We start from the raw sequence: 20,661 nt of genomic DNA, 5'->3' as shown, positions 1-20,661 counted from the left end.
TAAGCCACCTGCCCAAGGTCACAGAGCCAATAAGGAGATGGGTGATTCTAGGCCTGCAGGAAACTGCTACCCTTGAGTCTCATCTGCCCAATGACCCAGGAACTGCATCTCATCTGTCCTTGCTCTTCTACAGTGCTGCCATGTTGAATGCATCCTGTATTAGTCTGTCAAATAGGCAGGGCTATGACTTTAGAGGGTCCAAAAGTCTTAAAAGGGCAATAAAATTATATATTTCTAAGAAAGATTCATAGAAGACTTGATGGCAGCAAGAATTTAGTTAGAAGTCTCAGAGCAGAGCATTCCTCAGAGCAGAAGCGGAGCCACAAGGCACTGTGCCATGCTCCCACTGCCTTGGGTCTGGACAGGGTGCAGGGGGCCAAGCGACAAGTCTTATGACACTGATTTCACAAGAAGGATCCAAGAGCTTTATTAGATAGCCCATGGCAAGATACAAAATGATTAATGATGATGATAACCATATTCTATCAGCCAAATGCCACTTGGCACTATGACACTACCTCGCAGGACATCCCTGGGTTCACATTTCCTAAAGGGCTGCCTAGAGAAATGAATGTCCTCAAATCAAGACCCAAACACGAAGGAATTCCAGAGACCACTGGGGAGAAGACTGGCTTAGAAAGCCCTCTCTTATCAACGTGGGGAGCGGGTGGGGAGAAGGAAACTCTGCAGGACAATCTGAATTTCCAAACTTAGTAAGAGGGAAATACATGTTCAAGGCAGGGTCTCCTGGGTCTGGGGCAGGGGGTGGGGGACAGGAGAGGCAAAACGGCAGTGGCTGGGACCTGACAGCAGGTTTCTCTCTTCTATTTCTTCCTCCCGCCTCTCTCCTTGAGGGCCAGGTGGATGACGGCGCCATTGGCCATGTTGTAGTAAGCCAGTGAGTTGGAATCCTTGATGAAGATGCCCTGGAAAACAGACAGTGTGCCTTAGCATGGGGCAATCTGGCCTTGAGCACACTGCACAGCCTCGCTACTCCCAACGTCTGTTCCTTCTGAACTCAGTGAAGGAAGGCGGGGCAGCGGGGGTGGGGGAGTGGCATAGGGTGGGATTGAAGGGTCTCTGGTTCCTCCAAGAATGCTTTGCTTTTCCTTCCTTCCTACCAGCCATGTTCTTCCCCTTTGTCAAATCCCCAAGAAGCTGGCCCTGACCAACCCCACGGAATTTTGATTCTCAAATCATAACCTTTAGAGATTACCTAGTCCAACAGTCTCATTTTACAGAGCAGGAAACTGAGGACCAGACCAGGAATTTGCCAAAGTCCAAAGAAGGAGAACACAGAGGCCCCGTGTGACTTGGTGGGCACCAGGCTGAGCTGGACTATCACCTCTGTGCCCATGCATGAAGAGGCTACCTGAGACCACACTGGCTGGGATGGCTCTACCACTGGGCCAGAAACCCACTAGAGCACTCCCAAGTCTTGTCCCCAGATGTCCACGCTAGTCATTGAGGCAGAGGATTTTCTGGACCCCATACAAGACCGTATCGTGACCCTGCCAGAGCTGCACCCTATCAGGCTAACCTGCTCCGGCACTCTTAGCCAGCATCATGACTTCTAGGATGGACGCAGATGGCCACACCCAGGTGTCTCTCCATTCCTTTGATTCCACAGGGCATTCAGCTTTTGGGACGACAGAGGCATTGGGACCCAAGGGGCAGGACCACAGACACCTAACTCACCTCATACTGCAGCTTCTGTTTCCCTGCAGGCATGCCTGTGGCTTCGTGAATCTTCACCTTGATGACAGAGACCTGTGGGACCAAGGAGAGGTCATTCACTCCCTTGCTAAGGTCAGCTGAAAGAAGCTGCCCCCTGACCCCCTGGTTCCATTGCACCTGATGCCAGTTGGCAGCAACAACTCATACCTGGTCTGTGAGCGGGAGGGTGAAGACCAGCACCTGTCCGTTCAGTTTCCACTCCGTCTTATCCTGCATGTTGGGCACTTGGACTTTGATGGACACGGGACCCTGCAAACAGGAGGTAGCGATTATGCCCGGAGAGCCCTGAGCCAATCAGGAACTCGGCTCTCCTATTCCTGATCCAGTCTAGACAATGTCATCCATCCATCTGGGCTCCTGGACTCTGCCCTGATTCACGACTGACGCTGTGATGGGGCACAAGTCACTCCCCCTTTCCAAGATTTGGTTTCTTTAAAATGATCCCTTATCCTGTCTCTTGGTGAGCCTGGAGCTGAAGAAGTGACATGAAAATGCTCTGCCAACCCCAAGAAGCACCACAGCGGGAAAGAACATGAACTGCAAGGTCAGAAGACCTGGGTCCCCCACTCAGCTTCCCTGCTAACTAGGTGTCTCTGAGCTTCAATGCCACGTCTGTAAAACGGTTGATCACAACTGCTGCACAGCATTGTGAGCATTAAATGGACAAGTGCCCATAAAATGCACAGCTCTACCCTGGCACTTGAGTAGGTACTCAAAAAATGGGAACTACTATCAAGAAAAAAAGAAAAAAAAAGATTTGGTTAAATGCATTGGTGAAATGGGGCTAGGACTGTTTCTGCCTCCTCACTGGAGCGTAACAGCTTCCCCAGGGACCAGGAGTGCCAAGGTTCCCACCTCCCATCATTTCTAGCACCCAAACAGCATCCTCCACAACATGCAGACATCTTAGCGGCTGAAGCTGGAGGGGACGGCCTCAAAGAAATTAACAACTGCACCCAGGATTTTCTCCACTGTCCAAGGCCCCTTTGGCACCTGAGACCTGCTGCCTGTGCAGCTTCGTCTCTCGGCTGACCTCTACGACAATAGTTCACACCCACATCTAGTGTGTGCCCAGAAGCCCTCACAGGCCTCCAACGGCTGACCCAAGCCCTGGAAGCCAAAACCATGGGAGCAGAATAGGGTGAGTCAGGGAGTGTGTGACTGGGGCGGGACTGGACTGGACCCTCCAGTTAGACACTCCAGGCCACAGGCAGCACTCTGGGATCACATACCTTGTTTCTGCGTAAAAACTCCTCTTCAGGCATGAGGCTGTCCTCTGTCTTCAGTTTCTTGGAGGCAGGCTCATCTTCCATGGGAGGTGGGGGGTGGACAGGGGGCATTGGGGCTGGAGCTGGGACAGGTGCCACAGGTGGAGCTGGCACAAAGGCTGCAAGAACAGGAATAAACAGCCACATGAGTCGGGGGAAGGGGCCCAGGACTCAGGACTGATGAGAAGTGAGAGGGGAGAATGCAAAGGTTTCCCATTTCTCCCAGAGGTGTGAAGGGCCACTCCTTGCTGAGTCCGGCAGCCAGCAGGTGCCCTGGCAGGGGAACCAGGGAGGCTGCCCAGATTGAGCAGCAGGGAACTGGATGAGGGGCAGGACTGATAGATGCAGCAGGTGCCAGCCAACAGCAAGCATTGTCAGGCCTCTGCACCTGTTTGGGGCCTCGCCCCGCTGGGTGCACAGACTCCAACCCTGCCACATCAGCCTATCTCCCCCAGGAGCCATGGCTCCCTAGCTCCCAGCTCAGGGATCTCTCACATGGGGAAGCCAAGGCTCTCCTCCGGGCAGGACCCCCAGCTGGAACTACCATCAGCCACTGCTCTCCTCACAGTGCTTGGCTTGTAGTCCTGACCCAGTGGCCTGGAAAGTGATTTGAGAGACACTGACCTGTTGGCACAATCATGGGGGGTGGGCGGGGTGCCATGATAGGAGGGGCCGAGGGAGGCATGGGCACCACGTTGATCCTGGGCGCGTGGATGATAGGTGGCATGGGGGCGATCACCGAGCCTGGGGGCAGTCGGACCACTGAAGCCATTGGGGGCCGGGGCATGACAGGTACTGCGGACACAACTGTGGTACGGACAGGAGGTGGCATCTGTAGGGGAGAAGGGACCCACAGGTCACAGGAAGCCAAGGCTGGACTCCAAGGGCACACACAAGGGCAACTGGCCACCTGCAGCCTTTGAGGATAGGGGCCTGACAGCTCCGACTCAGCCCCCTGGGAGTGAGAGACTACAGCCTCACACCAGGCTCTGACAGGAACTACGCTCAGACAGGCCCAGAGCGACTTTCTTTCCACTTGGGACTCAACCAGCTGCTCGTGGCAGACACTGAGAGAGCCACTAAAGAGGCTGACCTCGACTTAGCCTCCTGGAGACAGGCCAGCAGTCCTCGAAGACTTGTTAAGCCCTGCAGCCCTTCTCTGCCCCAAGCCTGCTTCTCACATTTGCCACTTGCCTCCCTCCCTGTTCCAATCCTCCCACACAGATGCAACATCAGGCTAGAGGTTCCCACTGCCAATTAAAGGGTTCTTTCTCTCTCAACTTGACTCACTCGGCACTTGGGCCCCTCTATACGGCAGCTGCCTTTCTCAGCCAATAGTGTCCAACCCCAAGAACCAAGCTCTAGAAGACGAGTCACAAGGTAGCTGCTGGCTTACCGCAGGTGGCCGGGGCACTGAGGTGATGGGTGGGGCTGAGCTGGGGATGTTGGTGGCTGAAGACGGAGGTGGTGGCTGCTGGGGGATTTCATTGGGCTTGCTGGGGCCAATCTTCTCTTTGGTATCATCTTCCGGAACGAGGCCTTTGGCCTTGTGGATGGCCTCGATCTGTTCTTGGAGGGTGATATTGGCCTGGGCAGCCTGCTGGGTCCGGGCCATGCTGCCTGAGTGGCCATCCCAGGTCACCTGCAAGGGAAACCAAAGCCACAGCTTGTCAGGGCTCCTGGTACTGAGCCCAAGTGTGGGAGTCTGAGGGCAGCAAAGGCACTAGGATCTATCTGAACAGCACCTTTTCCTCTGGTTTCTGGATCTCCTCCTCGCCGATCTTCTTACCGATGGCTGTTTCCTCTACACCGAAGATGTCGGTACGCCGCTCAGCCAACTGTTTTAAGCTGCTCTCAATATCCAGACCTGGATACAGTCACAAAATGGAGGCAGGAGACAGAAAGAGAAACTAAACCAGGTGCCCTTCCAACAAGGCAGCAGCTCTCCTGGTGCAGGGTGGAGACTGGTCCCATGGGACAAGGCTGACTCTGGGTCCCAAGACAGCACACCTGTCTTCTGAGCCTGGGGACGGCTACCCAATCAGCACTCCGCCAGTAAACCAGAGCTCGTCTAACCCCTTGACTTAAGAAAAGCAATTAGGAGGACAGGGTCACACGAGTGGCAAGTAGCAGAGTCAGGAATAAAAGCCTGGTCTCCTGCTTCTGGGACGGTTTCCTCCCTATCATGCTGCTTCTCACACAGCAGTCACAGGACCACTGTGTCTCATTTCAAGGTGCTCAGGGTACTCCAGCCATCAGAGCCCTCATTCTAAGACAGCCCCAAGAATGAGCACCCCTCCCAGCTATAGTCAGATCTTGCTCTCGGATGTCAATGGACACACGCCATCCACGTCAGTGCTTGCCCTTGAAGGAGTCCTGTGGGGAGAGTCTTTCTGGAAAATGGGGAGTTCTTTTGTAGCATCATAGGCTGCACTTATCCTCAAAAGCTTTTGTTGACCTTAACTGTTGCTTTCTATGTGTGCTTAAAGCAAGTTGATTGTAGTTTAGAGATTCCCACGGGCCAAAGTGAGTCAGGGCTGAGTCAGAGAAGGGGTGTGGACTGGGTGGGGGAACTCCCACCTCACCTGGTGCGTACACCTCATCGTCGCTCTGTTTCTCACGGATGGAGCGATCACGCTGCTCCAGCCAGCGGGGGTCGAGAAGCCCAATGCGCATGTGTTCCTGCATTTTGCTGGCAGGGATCTTCTCCCCCGTGATGGGGGACACGAGATATTCATCTGGAGCAGGGGCTGGAGGCAGGGGCTTGGAAGCTAAAAGGAAGCCGAGATGCTTGAGTGAGAATACTGGGTGGCAGCCTGGATTAAGAGAATGTTGTTTCATGCGTGCATGATTCATTTGAGTCACATCCACTCAGTGCCATGCTGTATTTGGCACTGTGCAAGGCACCAGGGCACCAGAGATGACTAAGCCTATTCCCCACCGTGAGGCCTGTGACAGAGAGGCTATCCCTGCCTTTATGACAAGCCGTCTTGAGCCCTCCTAGAAACGAACAGGTCTGAGGAACCATGAGGGCAGGAACGCAGGCCTACCTTTGGGGTCATAGTCCTTCCGGACAATGACTTGGTCTGGAGTCGGGGGCAGAGGAGGCGGCATGGGTGTCTCTGGGGGTGGGGGCATTTTCTGCCCTTCTTCTTCATCGTCTGAACCCTAAAAAGCAAAGCAATGGCAAGACTCAGAGAGGGGCTGAGAAACCACCTCCCTGCAGCTGAGCCTGGTGGCTCTTAGGGTGGCAAGGAGCCTAGGCCCCTGCCAGCCAGCATCCATGTGCTAAGCCTCCCAGGGCAGCCGAGGCCAGCCGGCAGCCGGCCAAGCTGCTTCCTCACAGCATGAATGGGAATGCTGGGGGCCGTGGTGTTAACACTCCACCCAGGCATTTCCATCAGCTGGCACCAGGCAGTCCCAGGAGGCCAAGGGCACTTAACATGCTGGGGAGGGGTGTGGAGGGCAAGTCTGTGCTCAATGGTAGCTGCTCATGGAGCAATGCTGGGAGGGAGAGAAAAAGTCAGTTCCCACAGACATAGGGGCCTTTCTTCTCAGGCTGCACACAAAGTCTTTCCAAGGGGAGGAGAGCAGCTTCGCTCTGGAGACTCTATGCCAGCTTGGAGGGCCTGGCTTGAAGGGGGCACATGTGGCCAAAAAGAGGCACAGGCTACACTTAGAAAAGCTCTGGGAACTGCTGACCATTTGGGCCTAAGCTCAAACAGATCAAAGCATGTGGTGTCGAGGTTTCCCTAACTGAGAGCTGGCATGGGGGTGGTGAGGAGTAAGGCCTCTGGGCAAAGGGGGAAGGTCACAGAACAGGGCCAGCACAGCTTTCAGATCCTTGCCTATGAATGAATCTTTGTTGCCTGAGCTGGAAAGAGGCTCTGTGCTGCCTGGGCTTGGGCAGCTGCTCAGCCAAGATGCCTTATTCAGGACCCACGCCTCCTTTCGAGGTTCACAAGGAAGCTGGATCTCTGATTCTGGTGGAGAGCACCCCCATCTCCTTGGGCTCCAGGGGAAAAGGTCATCCTACAGGCCCTCCCAGGAGTATACCTCATCCATGTCTTGCACTTGGGTGTCCTGGTCCAGCTGGGAAGGAGGCTCCTCTGCCTTCTCCTGTTTCTCGTCCTCATCATCAGACTCGACCTCCATCTCAACCTCCTCACTCTCCCCAAACTTCTCGTAGCGCTCTTGAATGAGGATTCGGGCCCCCAGCTCCTCCGGGGTGGTGGGGGGAGGGAAGTTGCCTGGCAGAGGGTAAGCCAGAGTCAAAGGGATACAGACATTGCTTATCAAAGGCCCATCTATCTGCCCTCTCCACACTGTGAGCTCTCTGATTTCTCCATCTCGAGGCCCATCCAGGATCTGGCACAAGTATTTGCTGAATTGGATTTAATTGGGGCAATGTGGTAGACCTGAAATGTTCTGGGGGCAAAGATGAAACAGACACTAATAAAGCCCTCTGACGGATTCTGCTGCTCCCTGGAACAGCTGTACGAGATCTCCTGGGATGGCTCCGAGCTCCTGGCTCCCCATCTGGAGCCACAGACCTACCTTGCTCATTGGGTTGAAAGTCCACTGTTTCCACCACCACAAAATCATGCCAGTCGATCTGCGCATAGGCCACCCGCTCCTTCTCCTTCTCCTCCTCTTCCTTCTTCCTCTCGCGCTCCTGAAACTTGGCCCATTCGACTCGGTAACACACCTGAAGGTATGGGAAATAGCCTGGTGCTAGGCTGAATCGGGGTCTGCTCCCAACCAGGCTGTCACCTCCACGGCCTTCACCAAAGCCAGCATCTCCCTCAGAACAGGAGGCTGCTCTGCCCAAAAGGGGAACTTCCTGGAGTAAACTATGGTATTTGCATCTGGTTTCAGCCAGGCTGAGTTTGGACAGGATGAAAATTCTAAATGCCACAGAATTCTGTCTGGGCCGCAAAGGCAGCCATTTGTTATAACCTCAGAGTTTTCTGCTTGAGTTGGCAATGGACTCTGCGCTCAGAGAGAAGCAAACTCCCTCCCAGGAAGTCTAGGTGACAACCCAGTGCCCACAAGAGAAGCAGCAGTCTGAGAGCCTGAGAAACAAAAGCCTTTGTGCAGCAACCCAAAACAGCCAGCACCAATATGCCTTCTCTAGACTCTGAAAACCTGAGGCTTCAAAAGGCGTCTGTCACCAGAGAACCTGTTCAGAAGTTGGCTTCTAGCGAGGGTAGAAAAGAGGGAGACCTAGTGAAGCTGAGAGCAAAGCAGAAAGTTGGGGAGCAGAGATTCCAGGTTTCTTTGGCTTTTGTACCCTCAAGGCCTTTCTTCCACCACTTCTGTGCCTGAACACAACAAGGTACGCCTCACAGACTATTTCCAAACATGAAACAGAACCCACACAATATAACTTGCACCATCAGTAACTGGTTATAAGAAATCCAGTTTACCTGGTCCAAAACTTCTCGGGGGTTCTCAGCCTCTTTCTTGAGCTTTGTAAATAAGCCTTTGGGCGGAATCAAGATCTGAAACACAGAAGAGTTAAAGCAACTCTCAGTGTAGCACAACACAGGACAAAGAGGTGGCTTCCCTGGGCCTATGGAAAGGCACGGGAGGAGGGAGAGCATGGGATTCCGGGTCCCAAACCCAGCTCCACCTGGCTGTGTGACTTTGGGCAAGTTGCTTAACCTCTGTAATGTGGTTTCCTTCTACACAATGGTGACACCACCACTTAAAGTTGGCACCACCAACTTAAAACATTGTTGCAAGAATTTGGAGGAAAGTATGCAAAACCACTGGCAGATCACCCAGCGACACACGGTCAGCACGCGATGGCTGCTTTCAGGGAACCTGCTCTTATCCTTTTGCACACGCTAGTAGGCCTCCCCTGATGACTCTATTTACGACTGCAGCCCACCGGCCCCACCTCCCTAAATCTCCATCTCCTGCCTTCTCTTCCTCCATAGTATTTACCACCATCTGACATATATTGACATTGCACTTGCTTGTCGCCCCCTCACTAGACCAGAAACTCCAAAAAGACAGGAATTTCTCTGTCTTCTGTTCACTACTACATTTGCAGCACCTGAAACAGTGTCTGACACTCAATGTATATTTGCTGAGAGAACGAATACTGGCTTTGTTCCAAAGAGCCAGTCATTCCAACTGCCCCAACAGTAGCTACTGTCACTGGCAAAGCAGCTCAGCCGCACCCCATCCTCCCTGTACCTCTAGCCCAGGAACTGATCTGCTCCTAGACTCTCCCACAGCTAGAGGTAGACACCAGCGCCCTCAGGTTAGAGGACTAAATGTCAATACCCAAGTTCTGAGGGAGAAGAAACAGGAAAGTAACAGAATAAAGAGGGATCTGGTGACCTTTAACCCTGAAGCAGTCCACTGGGGGAAATTAATCCAGGGTGCGCTTAAAACTGATATTGTGTAATTACAGTAACCCTTTGACTTTGGGCCTTCAACGACTGTTATTTTAGCTACTCTACTAGCTTCTGGATTTGGTCATTTTCTAAACACACACATTTTTACAATTCCTTCTAGTTATATGCTTAGAATGAATGAAATTAGAGGAAATTATTACAAGTCCTCTCAAGTAAGATCTTTTCTTACGTATTGTTTCTAGATATGCAGGTGTGTAGACCATGCCACTAAAAAATGAAGACAACCTCTACTACTACTACATGTGTAACAACGTGCCACAGCCAGATCTGTACCAGTGTACTTTGCTACAAATTAATGATCTGATTATTTTAAATACAGTCATGCATCGCTTAACAACGAGAATATATTCTGAGAAAAGGGTCATTAGGTGATTTCGTCATCGTGTGAACATCATAGAGTGTACTTACACAAACCTAGATGGTATAGCCTACTACACACCTAGGCTATATGGTACTAATCTTATGGGACCACCATCGTACATGCAGTCCACGTCATTATACAGCACATGACTGTCCCAGTATTGACTTGTCCAGATTCTTGACTGCAACAATGCAGCATGATAAATAAGTTCTTAGGGTCTGGAATAAAAAACCCAGATCTCAAGTCCCAGCTCTGCGAATGCCTAGCTGTGGGACCCTGGCCAAGTTAACTTCTCTGTGCCTCAGTTTCCTCTTCTATAAAATGAGAATAACAGTGGCTACCTTATAGGTTATTAGGGATTAAATGAGAAGATGCTACATATGTAAGCACTCAATAAATACTGGCTGTATTTACTGTTTCCCAATGCCTATTTAAATGACATTTCTAATTTAAGGTACTTTTTAGGGTGAAAACAACATAGGTTTTAGAGTCAAATGTTGGTTTAAATCTAAGCACAGCCACTTAGTAGCTGAGAGACCACGAGTAAGTGACTGTATCTCTCTGAGACTGCTTCTACTTTTGAAAGAGGGGGGAAAACACTTACCTCATGGGTTTGAGGATTACAGTAGGTAACAGGAGGCAATTATTAAGGGCTTGCTTCTTCTCAGGCCCTGTGCTAGGCAACCGAAAATTCAGGTGTACTTAAAAGCAGTTAGCACCACTTGGCCTTGTCACATAGCAGGCCCTCACCCAACAGCAGTTATCAATCATGTGTTTCGTTTGTCTTTAGAAACAGCAGTCTACGTTGCATTTAAAAGGAAAAACTGAACAGAAATCAAGATTTTACACTGAACTGGAATTTTAACATCTGCCCAGGGGCCCACACAGGAGCAGTATCCTCCAGACAGTGAGTGGATAGAGTGCTTATGGTAAGATGCCCTCCTTCCCTGGGCCCAGCACCCTGGCCCACCCAGGCACCTTGGTATACTGTTCCACCAGCTTCGTGAAGTAGTTGAAGAGGCTGTGCTGCGGGCGGAGGAAGTCAAACTGGTAGTTGCGCTGCTCTTTCTGCATCAGCTGGGTCAGAAACTGGCGCCCATTCCTAGCCACAAACTGAGCTGTCAGCTTCACCACGTCCAGGTCAAAGGCTGAGATGGAGGGGGGGTCTGCGATGAACTCAAATTCAGGAGGGGGCTCTTTGGGCACGATGGTCTCTTGAATCACCTGCGCTTGCACCTAAGATGCAGAAGGAGCATGAGGCAAGAAGCACAGAGGTGGAAAGAACACCGATTTCTTGGCCAACTGTGGCCTCAACTCCCTGAATGGCTTCAAGTCAGACCTGTGCCCCTCTGTATCTCTGCTGCTGCCCTGAAATCGAGGGCCAAAACTGGGCAACAGAAGATCCAACAGGAACACGGCTTATTAAATCCCACCCGAGGGTGACGGAGGATGCAGTAAGCCCATGTGTACAGAGGACTCCACTGGACAGAGGACTCCCATGTTTGTTACCTCATTTGGCCTCCTCACAAACCACAAGGGGGACAAAACAGGTACTGTGAACCCTTTTTACAGATGAGGAAACTGAGGTAGCCTGAGGCCCTAGGAGTAGTAAACTGCAATGCAAGGTCTCAGAACCTACTTCAACCTTTACTTCCCATTGTAAAACAAGGGGCGGCCTTTGCCACCATTGTTCAGGAGTGAAACAAAGAGTCATTCCCAGTCCAGGTCTACACAGGAGGCAAATGTGCCAGCTCTTCCTGTCCTCACTGACAACACCAATCGTCCCTAGTGCCGAGTATTAGGGCAGGCCAGATGAAGGGGCCCTGGGAAGGTGAGACAGAAGGGAGACATGGCACAAGAAGGGGCCCACAAGCGACATCGCAGCACTGCCCTCACGCCACGGTCAAGGCAAAGAGTAGGAGCTGGGAACATGGACTTGAGTCCTGACTCTGCGGCCTTGGATAAATCGCACTTCCTGAGCCTCAGATTCCTCATCTGTAAAATGGTCACTCTGCTGGCCTCCTCATGCAGCCCCTCAGAGGCGCCAAGGAGACAAGGCCCCTAAAGCATAGAGCTTGGCAAGCAGCGCTGAGGAAATGTTAACTGTCAGCAGTACTTTGCTGTCTGAGCCTCAGCGTCTGCCTCTGAAAATGGGGATAAAAACCTCACGTCTCCCCCTGGGTGGTCATGAGGCTTGGACAGCAGAGTTTGTTGTCCTTCCCTCCCTGTCCTGGCCTCCCTCTCAGCTCTGGGGAAGGGGGCTAAGGGGGGAAGAGGGGAAGGGCTGGCTCCAACCTTCTGGGGCAGCTGCTGCTGGGTGACTTGCTGCTGCTGCTGCATAACCTTGGGGATGGCGGCTGAGGGCTCCTGAGCCTTCCCCTCCTTGAACTCGCTGACCTTGTGACGGTAATAGGCATGGTAAGGGTCGTTGGGGTTCAAGAAGTTGAACTTGGGGTTGTTGATCTCGTTCTGTCGTATCCTGGCTTCAAATTCAGGTCCATTTCTAGAAGGAGGAAAAAGCAAAAAAATTAACACTACAACCCTTGCAACTGCTTAGACCCACAACACTGCCCATTCAAGCCCCTCTGTGCCACCACCCATCACTCAAACTAGCACATCCCTCAGCCCAGCAGAGGTCCTCCTCGAGACTCCAGCGTCAACAGCCAGTGCCATCTGCCTCCGTCAGCCTGGCCCAGGCCTCCTGTGCCACAAGGTCTCCCAGACCTCTGTCATTCCTGCAGCTCCTCTGCCAGTTTTGCCATTTCCAAAACCATCTGGACTATTACTTTTTGCTTTTAGTAAAATCTATTTACTTTCAAAGATGTACTTAGGGCCGGCCCCGTGGCTTAGCAGTTGGGTGCGTGTGCTCCGCTGCTGGCGGCCCGGGTTCGGATCCCGGGCACGCACCGACGCACCGCTTCCCCGGCCATGCTGAGGCCTTGTCCCACATACAGCAACTAGAAAGATGTGCAGCTATGACATACAACTATCTACTGGGGCTCTGGGGGGAAAAAATAAATAAAATCTTTAAAAAAAAAAAAAGATGTACTTAAAAAGGAAGGCATATATTACACTACTTCAAATAAAAATCAGTATGGCTATACCAACGAAAGGCAGTCATAAAATTATATACAATGAAAACAAAGTAATATCATTAAAGTTTAGCTCAAAGTTTGCTCAGACTGAGGCCAGTTCTCTTAGTTAAAAAGGGGGATAACCGAGCATTGGAAAGGTGTTAGAGATATACTACCACCAAACTGAGACTCTGTCGTTTGGGTAACGAGAAGGATTAAAAAAAACATGAAAATGTAGACAATCTGATTTAACGCCTTGCCCAAATGCTGTCTAAAATCACCTCATTTGGGCCGGCCCCGTGGCTTAGCGGTTAAGTGCGCGCGCTCCACTGCTGGCGGCCTGGGTTCGGATCCCGGGCGCGCACCGACGCACCGCTTCTCCGGCCATGCTGAGGCCGCGTCCCACATGCAGCAACTAGAAGGATGTGCAACTATGACGTACAACAATCTACTGGGGCTTTGGAGGGAAAAAAATAAATAAATAAAATCTTTAAAATCACCTCATTTACCACTGGGTGAGGCCTACACAGGAAACACTGCTCTCCAAGGACCCAGATCTATGCTGCCGTGTAAGGCACATTTAGACGACAAGGGAGTGGTAAGACCGGCAGGGAGATCTCTCATCTTTCTCTGTACCTGGGACAGTTTTCCACATACACCCCATGTCCCACGTTTGTATGCCTTTAAGGATAATGAAAAAAACGTCCCTCTCATGATGTTTAGTGAACCCTGATTTTTTAAAGAGTCTCAATGGTAATATTTCAAGGTGTCACACATCCACAACACCTGTGTCAGGCAGAAAGTGCATTAACCTTAAAGACACAAGATATGGACAGAGTCCAGTTTTCGGTTCACTACTGACTGACTGATCAAGTTACCAAACTTCTCTTTGACTCAATTTCCCATGAGTAAAATGTGGCTAATACCACCTTCTCTCTCTACCTTCAAGTATTGAGAAGATGGAATTAGTTAAGGAGATGCCAAAGTCTTTTTGAATCATACAGTGGCCTGCAAATGCAAGGGCTGTACTCCTAGGAAGGCTAGAAGGGGCTGTTCCATAAACAGAGATGATCTGGGTATTAGGAGAGCCCAGCACTCAGAGATGCCCCAAACACACCACCAGGGGATGGCTCCAGGGGCTGGTGGCAGCCAGGTCTCTCCACTTTCTTCAGACTTTCACACCCTGGCCCTGTCACTTGAAGAGAGGGCAGGAGACAGGGTGCAGGCAATGCTGTGCCCCAGATTAGCCACCACAACAATCTGCACCATGACGGCAGTCATCAACACCCAGGCTAGCTCCTCTGCAAGTTCTGGTCACACCCTGCAGCGTGACTAACACCATGAGGTCCCAATTTGACAGTGCATTAGTCCAACTGCAACATCATGCCTGGGGAAGAAGCATTCTTCCCCCTCCTTAAATAATGCAAACCACACAAAAGGAGGGTGAATGCACACTGAAATACTGTAAAACTAGGCCACCAACCCAGCAAACATCCAGGGCAGACATAGGCCTGCTAGAAAAGGGGGCTCTGGTTGTCTCCTCTAGCACTACCTCCTAAGCCATAACCTCACCACATCTGGGAACAATCTGAAAGACGAAACAACAAGAAGGCAGGCATGTGCATTCCAAGATATTCTGTTGCTTTAAATTAGCTTAATGTTAATTTTAGAATTACATTCTCTAACACAAGGAACAGATTTCAGCAGAAAAAGACATGATTCTGACTCAACCCAGCTGGTAGGACAACCCAGCTGGTATTTCCACTTCAGTTTCCTGACAGGAAAAATGCAGGGAAGACCAATCCTAGGGACAAAAAACACCAACACTCAGTTGGTGATGTTTACTGCATGCTCTCTCAGTAAGTGTGAACCCAAAAGAAGGGAAGCAAGGGTCCTGCAGGCTTCCTTCAGCCCACAGTGAGATGCTGGTCTGTCCCTTCATTGCAACATAACAAAAGCAAGACCACAGGTTTTAGAAAAGCCTACAAGGCAAACATTGTAGTCAAAAATAGATCTAGAGATGTGGATGTATAGATTTATTTTTAAGGCAACTTGGATACTCTTTTTTTTATTTATTTTTATTTATTTTTATAATTTTATTTATTTATTTTTCCCCCAAAGCCCCAGTAGATAGTTGTATGTCATAGCTGCGCATCCTTCTAGTTGCCGTATGTAGGACGCAGCCTCAGCATGGCCAGAGAAGCGGTGCGTCGGTGCGCGCCTGGGATCCGAACCCCAGCCGCTGGTAGTGGAGCGTGCGCACTCAACCGCTAAGCCACGGGGCCGGCCCTTTTTTTTTTTTTTTTTTTAAAGATTTTATTTACTTATTTTTTTCCCCTAAAGCCCCAGTAGATAGTTGTATGTCACAGCTGCACATCCTTCTAGTTGCTGTACGTGGGACGCGGCCTCAGCATGGCCGGAGAAGCGGTGCATCGGTGTGCGCCCGGGATCCGAACCTGGGCAGCCAGCAGCAGAGCGCGGGCACTTAACCACTAAGCCACGGGGCCAGCCCTACAACTTGGATACTCTTATTTCTGTGGCAGCAGAGGATGGCACCCAATTATTGGAAAGCTACTTGGCAAAATGTTTTAAGAAATCTTTAAAAATCCTCTTTCAGCCAGTAATGTGCTGCACAGAATTTTCTTCTAATGAAACAATCTAAAAGAGAAAGAAAATGCTCAGAGACTTCCCCACAGCTTCATTTGCCAAATTGAAATGTTGGAAACAACCTCGAAGGAAAATGTTGACCAGACAGCCAAGACAAGGAAGGTCCATCACCTCCACATGGTGCATCCTCTCCAGGGGACCGCACAGCATCAGGAGACCACAGAACAACACAGGAAAACGCTTATAACAGTGTGAAAAGGAAAAGCAGGATGTGAAAGTATCTCTACTAGTATTACAATGATCTAAAAAAGGATGCCAAGGGCCAGAAGGAAACAGGAAAAAGTGAAAACAGCTGGCAGCAACTATTCTGATAGTGAGATTGTGGTGATTTCTTCCTCCAACACCCTTTTCCTATTTATTCTGGTTCTAAAATAGGGGAAAAAGGGAAGCATAAGTGTTTCTATGAGACATTAAATTTTTATCATAAACACAACACGGGCTGCCCTAAATCTGACATCATCTGACAACGTTCAACTAAGCACAGAGCAGTTTTAACCCAATACCCAGGTTACTCAAAGCCTTTGAGATGTGATGAGATAAACCTGCAGGAAGCATGACACAGTGAAAGACATCAACCAGAGTAACCTCTTTCTGTGTTTCATTTTATTAGGAGGTTGGGAAAGGAAGGAACCATCTATTAAATGATGTATTGTGATAGGAATGCTGCCTCAGGGTCAAGGCACAGCCCCTGGAGAGCACAGGCTCTGACTGAGGGCAGCAGTCTGCTCAGGGTCAGTTTGTAAAGAGAAGCCAGAAATCCAGACTTATTGTGCAATCTCCTTATTTTTAAACATTTTAAACAGTGGCAACTAATCCAAGTTTAAAAAAATACTGTGAGGACAAACAAAAGATCTGCAGGCTGGATGTGGCCTAATGGCTGCCAAAGGAATACTTTACCCTAAACTAGAGGATATGTTGACATTTGGAGTCAAGTGGCTACCAAGAAGATTCCATCTGGGGAAGTGTGTGTATAACTATGATGGGGAGAGATGAGAGGATCTCAGACTGATTTCCCTGCCATCTGAGAAGACAGCAAACACTGTATGATGTACCTGAACTGCATTCAGTCCCACAACTCACTCCTGCCTCACGACTCTGAGGTGGCATTTCATTCCATTTTGCACATGGGTCATTTGATGCTCTGGGGAATGCAGTTCTTGAATAATGAGAATGAGCAATCCCTTTTTTGTCTTCCTCAGCCCAGCAGCTCAGACACAGACACACACATTATCTGTGACAAAGCGGCTTTCCAGGCATCTCCTCAAGATCCTTTTGGAAGCCCAGGTTCCTGGTGATTCTGGGGCTGGATGTGACTGGAACTCTGCATTGCCATGCTATGTCAGAGACGCCAGTCCTGCCCGTTGCCTACCCTGCCGCCATGCTGTGGTTTTAGATGAGCTAATGGGCCTAAGCTGACAACACCCCCTCTAAAAACCCAGGCGTTACCCTTGCGCGGATTCAGGAGCTTTTGGTGCTAAAATCCACCATGACCCACATGAACAGAAGGAGCTATGTTACCTGGCCACAAAGCTGGCAGTCTTGTCGACGATATTCCTGACCTCTGGAGGAGGGTAAATAATCCCCACCACTGGCTTGGAAGGGGTAGAATCTTCCTTTGAAGATGCTTCTTCTTCTGTGGGCTGTGAAAAGAAGAAAAGGAAATAAGGTCTTCAAGTTCCTGGTTTGGGGCTGACCCCCACCGTTAGACTCCTCTAGGGTATCACTGAGAATATCGACTCTCTCCCATAGACTTCCCTTGATTAGGACCCGCTGCTCCAGAGGACTGGTTCTCTTAGCTGCACTGTGTTTGCATGGGACTCTCCCGGGGGACCAGTGAAAAGAGCAGCCTCCTTGGCTCCCATAAGCTCGACTGGCTCAGTAACACTGGGAATCTGCATTTTTACCAGTGCCCAGGTGATTCAGATGTGGAGGGGAACTGACCACATTCTGAAAAACCATGTTCCAGAATCCAGAAGGCCAGGTCTGTATCCCCATACCCCAGGATGCGCCTAGCACAGGATATTTAACAATTGTTTGCTAAATAAAGAAACAGGAAACTCCTTGCTGGCAGCTCCTTCTGCCTTGAATGTCCTTTCCTTCTGCATCCCTTCCATAGTCTGAACCACACTCAACGCTCAAATGTTTTGTGAAATTCCACTGGAATACTCAACGTTAATTGTCGCAGAAGTATCAATATTCTTTCCTCACTAGCTTCTTCTCCTTAGCAAAGGAAGGGTCAAATCTCTCATCTTAAGAGAAATAAAGTTTCGGGCTGGCCCTATGGCTTAGTGGTTAAGTGCACATGCTCCGCTACTGGCGGCCCCGGGTTCAGATCCCCGGCGCGCACCGATGCACCGCTTGTCCGGCCATACTGAGGCCGCGTTCCACATATAGCAACTAGAAGGATGTGCAACGGTGACATACAACTATCTACTGGGGCTTTGGGGAGAAAAAGGGAAAAAAAAGGAGAAAGACTGGCAATAGATGTTAGCTCAGGGCCAGTCTTAGCAAAAAGAGGAGGATTGGCATGGATGTTAGCTCAAGGCCGATCCTCGTCACAAAAAAAAAAGAAAGAAAAATCAAGTTTCTCCCCTGCCCTCACGTTCTTTTCTGCTGCTGCCTTCTCCCTCCCCCCTTTCCCCCCCAGCCCCGGAGCTAAACACCCTGAGTTCTCCCAGTCTTGCCATTCCCACTTCCTCACTTCCCATTTGGTCCTCATCCATTTCAACTGCTCTTGCCCAAGTCAAAAACTGACTACAGTGGTGATCTGGCTCTGTGACCAGTGACCACTCCTTCACAAAGTTCTCCACTCCTCAACTCCCACACCCTATTCTCACCTGTCTTTCCTTCTTGCTCACCATACGTTCCAAGTTTCCTGCCTGGCTCCTTTTCTTCACTTCCTGCCCTATAACATCGAGCATCCCCAGAATTCTGTTCTTGGTTCTCTTCATAGTATTCACACTGTCCTCAGTGAGGCACTCACAACCACATCCTCCATTTCCCCTACCACCTCTAATCCCATCCAAATTGACATCCCAGAGCTTTATCCAGCCAGACCCAGTTGACTCCTGGGCACTGTTATCTCTAACCTCTTTCCTGATGAATGGCCAACCATGTACCTGGTCACCCAGACCAGAAACTTGGGCCTCCTCTCCCTTCCTCAGCCTCTACAGTCAATAATAACATTTGTCAAGCACAGAATAGGTACCATATGCTTTCCTAAACACTTTATTATTATTTTTTAAAGATTTTATTTATTTATTTTCCCCCCAAAGCCCCAGTAGATAGTTGTATGTCATAGCTGCACGTCCTTCTAGTTCATGTATGTGGGACACAGCCTCAGCATGGCCAGACAAGTGGTGCGTCGGTGCGCGCCCGGGATCCGAACCCAGGCCGCCAGCAGCGGAGCGCGCGCGCACTTAACCGCTAAGCCACGGGGCCGGCCCCCTAAGCAATTTAAATATATTAACTCTTATAACCCTCATGAGAGCCCCAGAAGGTAAGTCAGTCCTCTTATTATCCTCATTTTACAGATGACAAAACTGAGGAATGGAGAGCTTAACTGCCCTCAATGACAGAACCAAATTTCCAACATCACTTTGGCTGGAGAGCCTGTACTATGAGCCATTTTGTGAAACGAACTTGCTCAGACCCTCTGCCTCATCACCCATCCTCAGCATTTTTTTTAATAAAGTGACTAATCCTCGGTCCTCCTAGCAATTCTCCACATCACTGCCTACCTAGCTGAATTTCTGAAACACAATGTCACTATCCAGCTTAATATCCTTGGTTTTCTCCCCGTTGTCTACTAGGCAAAGTTCAAATCCTGAGAATCCCATCTGCTGCCACCAGTTATCCAATGCTGTGCTTCAACCACACCTGTTTATTTACCCATGACCAGAGGGGCCATCTGATTCCTATCTTGGTATCTTTGCATTATTATTTGGTATTACCTTGTTTATTTTTCCCCAGTGACTGGGAAAACGCCAGGACACATGGGCACTTACATGTTTGTGGAAAGGGGACGGACCTCTTCTGTCATGTTCCCCACTGTATTCTGAACTCTAAGCAGTGGTTAGTATACAATATGTGCTCAATAAATGTTTGATGAATGATTAAAGAATGCTATTTCCCTTCCCCAACCACCTACCTGGTGAACTCTTATGCATCCTCCTAAAATCAATTTACCTCACTCCTGTGAGCTTCACCCACCTTAATCTCCTCTCTATCTCATCAAAGCCACGTTGATTAGATTACCATCTTACTTGAACCTGATACTTCTATTATAGGGCCAATCACACCATAACGCAATTATTTATGCACATCTTTCCTCCTCACCTGTTTGAGATCTTTTTAAGGACTGGCTGGAACTGTATCATTTACACTGGCGGGGCAATAAACATTTGTTGAGTATTCACGTACAGCTTCCCACTAGTCGGTGAGCTCTCTAAGGCAGAAATTGTACCTCATTCACTCCGGTAACGTCGGAGCCTGGCACCGAGTCTGGCTTAGAGTAAGCACCGAACAGATGCTGCAAATTAACGTTAAAAGATGTACCCTGCAGGCTGGGAAATTATAGAGATTACTGGGCAAAGGCTGGGGGCCGGCAACCCAAATGCAACAGAAGACCGGTGGATGGGCCGGATCAGTGCTTCTCAAACTCGAATGAATCACCCTGGAATCTTGTTAAAATGCAGATTCCTATTTAGAAGGTCTGGGGTGTAGACTTTGCAATTCTACTAAGCTCCCAGGTGATGCTGATGCTGCTGGTCCGCGGACCACACTTTGAGAACCACTGTTCTAGTGAGCTCGTTGCGCTACCGGAAAGCAGCGTAGGAAGCGCGCTGCCTCCTGGGACTTGCAGTCCCTCTAAGCCCTCCTCAGCCTTCCTGCAAAAGTGAGGAGCGCCCGCGCCAGAGGGAGGGCCCAGGCCTAGGCTCGGGCTGCCGGTAGAGGTGCGGGGGACGCGGTACCTGTTTGGGCTCGGTGGCCACCGGCGGCGGCGGGGGCACCGCCTGCACGGGTCCGGCCGGCATGACTGCGACGCTCAGGGCTGCCAGTCCGCCTCGGTGTAGGTGAGCGGTGCTCCGTCAAAAGAGTTTCCCCTCACCAACAGTACGACA

General features: G+C 50.2%; 1 protein-coding gene across 1 annotated transcript; it reads right to left on the bottom strand.

The window, feature by feature from the left end:
• Positions 1 to 402: 402 nt before the first annotated feature.
• On the bottom strand, positions 403 to 20,661 carry SF3A1 (splicing factor 3a subunit 1). The gene is made up of 16 exons (XM_004429788.3): positions 20,512 to 20,661; positions 17,057 to 17,178; positions 12,093 to 12,300; positions 10,776 to 11,033; positions 8,435 to 8,509; positions 7,563 to 7,713; positions 7,062 to 7,255; positions 6,056 to 6,173; positions 5,591 to 5,776; positions 4,751 to 4,872; positions 4,402 to 4,647; positions 3,630 to 3,837; positions 2,970 to 3,124; positions 1,885 to 1,986; positions 1,699 to 1,770; positions 403 to 926 (listed from the first exon to the last, which is right to left on the bottom strand). The coding sequence occupies exons 1-16, from the start codon at positions 20,572 to 20,574 to the stop codon at positions 825 to 827; spliced, it is 2,382 nt and encodes a 793-aa protein (XP_004429845.1). The 5' UTR covers positions 20,575 to 20,661; the 3' UTR covers positions 403 to 824.

This window comes from Ceratotherium simum, chromosome 35 (assembly GCF_057802395.1).
Source record: "Ceratotherium simum simum isolate JZ-2026a chromosome 35, ASM5780239v1, whole genome shotgun sequence".
In the NCBI taxonomy this organism is placed as follows: Eukaryota; Metazoa; Chordata; class Mammalia; order Perissodactyla; family Rhinocerotidae; genus Ceratotherium; species Ceratotherium simum.
The sequence above is the reverse complement of the archived record's forward strand: the minus strand, read 5'-3'. Positions and strand labels throughout refer to the sequence as shown.

Bases quoted from the DNA above. Each gene is read 5' to 3' on its own strand.
- SF3A1 (XM_004429788.3), bottom strand. From the start codon at position 20,574: ATGCCGGCCGGACCCGTGCAGGCGGTGCCCCCGCCGCCGCCGGTGGCC. The intron at 17,179-20,511 runs GTACCGCGTCCC...TTCTTTTCACAG, and splicing joins TGGCCACCGAGCCCAAACAG to CCCACAGAAGAAGAAGCATC. The intron at 12,301-17,056 runs GTAACATAGCTC...TCCTCCTTCTAG, and splicing joins ACTGCCAGCTTTGTGGCCAG to AAATGGACCTGAATTTGAAG.